This window comes from Panicum virgatum, chromosome 8N (genome assembly GCF_016808335.1).
Source record: "Panicum virgatum strain AP13 chromosome 8N, P.virgatum_v5, whole genome shotgun sequence".
Lineage (NCBI taxonomy): Eukaryota > Viridiplantae > Streptophyta > Magnoliopsida > Poales > Poaceae > Panicum > Panicum virgatum.
In genome coordinates this window covers 4,595,139-4,599,772 of record NC_053152.1, presented here as the reverse complement: position 1 = coordinate 4,599,772, position 4,634 = coordinate 4,595,139, and the positions used below count along the sequence as shown (strand labels likewise).

General features: G+C 40.1%; 1 protein-coding gene across 1 annotated transcript; it reads right to left on the bottom strand.

Moving 5' to 3' along the window:
• Positions 1-4,214, bottom strand: LOC120685560 (putative disease resistance protein RGA4). The gene is made up of 3 exons (XM_039967555.1): positions 4,185-4,214; positions 2,824-3,898; positions 1-507 (listed from the first exon to the last, which is right to left on the bottom strand). The coding sequence occupies exons 2-3, from the start codon at positions 3,868-3,870 to the stop codon at positions 16-18; spliced, it is 1,539 nt and encodes a 512-aa protein (XP_039823489.1). The 5' UTR covers positions 3,871-3,898; positions 4,185-4,214; the 3' UTR covers positions 1-15.
• Positions 4,215-4,634: the final 420 nt, after the last annotated feature.

Below are 4,634 nucleotides of genomic sequence, written 5' to 3'. Positions count from 1 at the left end.
AACTTACCATTACATCTATCGGCCTAGATGCACTTCAGAGCGGACAACATCATGCATATTGCAAACTACTTTTTCAGCATAGCTTATATCAGGCTCAATAAGGTTCCTCTGTATCAACTCATCGTAGTACTCTTTTCCTATTTCCTCCAAGTCACGTGATGTTCCATGAACAAATCCTTCACTAATCCACATGCCAATGATCTCATAAGCGAAGAACCCTCTGCTCTTGGGAAGGAGTGAGTAGTGAAGAAAGCAAGGCTTCAAACTAGAACTTAAATCTTCATAGCTAAGATATATTGCATAGTTGAGCTCTTCAGGCATTTGGGATACTGACCATATCGAGTCATTTAGGACATTTTCCCACTCCCGTCTCCTTGCTGTTTTTTGACGTAAGAGACCTCCCATTACTTTCACAGCAAGTGGTAAATAATCACATTTTGTTATAATTTCCATTCCAATATCCTTGAGCAGTTCAATCTGGTCTTCATCATTTCCGTTTCCAACTACCTGCACAGTAGCTAGGCCAATTAGTAGTTTGTAAAATATCACTTATGGCAGAGCGTCATGATATTTTCCTTCATCACAAAGTAAATACAAATGGAGCCTGAGTTTACGACTGTGTGTACAGATAGATGTTAACAAGTAAAAAAATGGTAAGGACATTCATTCCAAGGGAAAAATAACATAGTTTTTACCATACACTTGTAGAAGTCAGTTAATTATGTCAAAAGTACATATTTAACATGGTAGATAACTTGGTGGCAGTTAATTATTCCAATGAATAATGTGTCTTGATCATATGGCACCACATAGCTATTACTATGTGGCATTGTTAGATGTACTACGGGCTAGGAAACGTATTACTAAAAATTCCGTCCATGTCACTATCCGCCAGTGTTTGGTATATTGCTATATGTTTGCAAACTATATTTCGCTATTACGAAAAAGCCTATCCACAAAACTGTATCGTCACTCATGATTCCCAGTATATCAAGTCTTTGATGAAAATATAATATATGAGTTCAAAAGTAGAACTATTATTGACTAGCATCAATCGAATTGAAGTATAATTACAAGATTAGTGAACAATAATATAATACCTCCATCCTTAAATGTATTTCGGACAAACTAATTATCTAAAAATAAAACTAATTTATTTGACCTAAACATCATATTTTAGCGGCGGAGGAAGTCTCAAATTAGCTAAGACGTGACTGATGGGTACTACCCCTATTTTAAAATACTTAATAGTACTTTTGTAGACCAGGTGATTAAGAGACATAAGCCCAAGCACTTCTTTTCATAGAGTAGCAAGTAGCACTGATTTGTTCTAGACTAGCATATATATCAACCTCTTCTCCTACACGGGCTAATTAGAATTTATATAAAAAAAAATTTATAGCTAATAATAATAATAAAAACTCTACCCGGTGGAGGAAACGGCCCCACCGTTTTTTCATTAAGAGGAAGCCACACCGGCTTACCTGGGTAGAGAAAACCACCGAACCCTGGCCCATGCCCGAGAGGGCCAAGCCTCGTGGCGAGCACAGCGAGGGGTTTTTTTACCCCAACAGCCGGAAATTCGCTTCTGATGAGAATCGAACACAGGACCTATTAGGGCGCGACGCTACCGGACCGGGCTAGCCAACTGGCCGCCCGGCCTTTCGCAAAATTTATAGCTAATAATTATAATTATATATTTCCACACCCTCTTTCGTCTATTAAATATTCTAACACATATCCTAAAAAAATATTTATCATTATCTAGTTGGAATATATTTCATTTTGCATTACACCTTCATATGTATTTGATATATATATATATATATTTAATTTAACCATTTTTTTGAGTTGATACATGAATACATACTGACACATAATTACATAAAAATTATAATAATAATAATAGAAATAGTATTTTAGAATTTTGTATTAGTGCACTTTAATACTTTGTTATAATTATACAATTTAGATTCAGATTTAAGGTTACTTTAACTCTTAATAATGACATAGTTGGAAAATTTATATGCAAATTTAGGGGGTTATTTGCATTATTTTATAATGGAATAGGTAGTTAATTTACATGAAGGTTAGGGGGTTACTTTAGTCAATTTTTGTAATGGTAGAGGTGCGTAATTTATTAGAAAAGATCACAGATCCCATCACCATTATAATTATAGTTGTCCGATTGATGGCCGGATGTTTCTGATTTTTGTGAGATTTCTAAAATTTCCTTATAGTTGTCCGATTGATGGCCGGATCCTAGGTGGCTTCACATAGAGGTTTCAAAGGAGCCTAATAGATGCTTCAAGTGAACCCTCATAAGTAACTCCCAACCATTCTAAAAAATAAATATTCATCCATTCATTCATTCGGCAGGATCTAATCATCATTAACAATAGCATCATAACATATCTTTATCAGCCTGAAGTAATCCCCTAATTAATTTGTACAGCAGAATAGATAGAGATAAGGAACAAGATATTGTTGTTATGGTGGAGATGGATGCAGTGGAGAAAAAATACTAGTCTATGTTTTAATTCCCTAAAAGTAAATCAGATATAACTTCACCCTAGGATATAACACTAAAAAATAATTATCCACCTTTGGCATTACGAAATTAATCTATGATAACCACCTAAATCTTTGACATTACTGATGTAGAAATCGATATGTGCAACAGACAAAAAGTAATGCGGTCACAAGGGATCTAGCACCTGCTGTTAATATCAGTGCAGCTAAGAATCATCGTACATTAGTGTGATGCAGCTGTATGATGAGTGAACTAAAAGATAATGTTTTTTTCATTTATGAGTTACGAACCTTCTTCTTGAGCAACAACCATGCATCTTCAGGATTAAGTTTATTGACATAGTGGTAGGGCTTTGTTGCCAGCATCCCTCTTGCGACCATGTCATGTCTTGTGGTGATGAGGACACGGCTGCCATGAGCTAGTGCAGCACTGACCAAGGGAGTTTGGAGCACATCCTCCCATGCTTGATGCTCCCAAACATCATCCATCACCAATAAAATCTTCTGCCCATTCAAGGCTTCCTTAAGAGCTCGCTCAAGAGCGCCTCTCGTATTTCCAGCAGATTGGTGGTCACCCCCAGCTTCAATGATAGCCCTTCTCAGCAGCTCAGTCTCACTGAAATCCCGGTTCACACTCAACCATATTTTCTTTGTAAATTCTTGTCGGACAATGTCATTATTGAATATCTTTTTGGCCAAGGTGGTTTTACCAATACCGCCAACTCCCACAATAGCAAAAACCAAAATGTTGTTGTTCTCGCATTTTGATAGCTCTGCCGTTGTTAGAATCTCCACCAAATTTTTTGTGTCCTCCTCAATATTCTCACCGACCAAACTTGACTCATCAACCTCACTAGATGTCTCACGGCTACCAGGACGGGAGGATGCCACCCTCCTGCTACGGTCCTCATATGAATTGAGGTTGATGAAGTTGAACTCCAAGCTACGTTTCTTGATATCTTCTAACCTCTGGTTAAGGTTCTTGATTCGGCTGCCAATCTTGTGGGCGTGGATGGGATTCCGCATGCAGAACAACAGCGGGTTGAAGCATCCTGCATCATGGCTTAGACCCCGCTCCATGGCCTTGAGCTGACATATGTCAAGGATGTTGGTGGCATCATACATGGCCCCTCTAAGCTCGAGAACCCATGCCTGCACACTCTGGTTGGTGATGCTCCTCCTGTCAGCATCCATGAGGAAGTTCTTGAGGTCCTTGAGCTTGATGTCCATTTTTTCAATCTCTCCAGAGACCCCAAGCAGCATATGCACCTCATCCCTTGCCATCTCCGTAAGCATGTTCTGGACGTAGGATGCCAAAGAATCCAAGACTCCCGCCATGAATGGCAGCTAGCAAGTTTTTTTTTAACTGTAACAAAATTAGAACAAATTAAATATCAGCACGGTTAGGCCATAAAATAGAATATCTACAGTTCTTGCAGAAAAATGTTTTCTGCTTCTACATTCTTATATTGTACAAAAGTAGATGCTAAAAAGTTGGTCCTCTGCTTGTCATACCGATGCTGAGATCCTGCATGAACGCACGACGCAACTTGCAGTTTGGTACTTTAAATAACTAGATTGAAATAAATCGGTGGTGAAGAGGCAGAGCCTATGCATGAAAAATTTCTCAAATAACGGTCTTGGAAACAGACCTGAGGCTGGCGAGTTGGGCGACGGCCCGAGTTGGGCGACGGCCGGACTGGCGCCGTTCGTGTGGAACCGTATCTGATGGTGGACCGACCCGGGCGCGACGCGGTCGTTGTCGGTACCTGACTCGGCGACTGCTCTACGGACGCAAGCACCAAGGCCAAGAAGAGGTGGTAGCTTGAAGGCCGATGGCGAGGATTATGGTTGGCCTGTGTCGTCGGTAACTGTAGAAGGGAAGAGCACCTGGAGAGTTCTAATTCCAACCTTAGGTGATCAGGGGGGGAGAGCCGCCGTAGTTGGCCATGAATCTGGTGGCTGCCTTGAGTTGAGGAACGCAGGGTGATTCAGGGAGGAAGATGGTGATTGACTGCCTAGCAATAGCAAGGGATCGAATCCAATGGCAAGTTTCCAGAGACAATCCTCACTCTATGCATACTAGTCTGAAAGCAGGAGGG

Coding starts and splice junctions, on each gene's coding strand:
- LOC120685560 (XM_039967555.1), bottom strand. CDS start 3,870: ATGGCGGGAGTCTTGGATTCTTTGGCATCCTACGTCCAGAACATGCTT. Junction 508..2,823: donor GGTTGTTGCTCAAGAAGAAG/GTTCGTAACTCA, acceptor GCTACTGTGCAG/GTAGTTGGAAACGGAAATGA.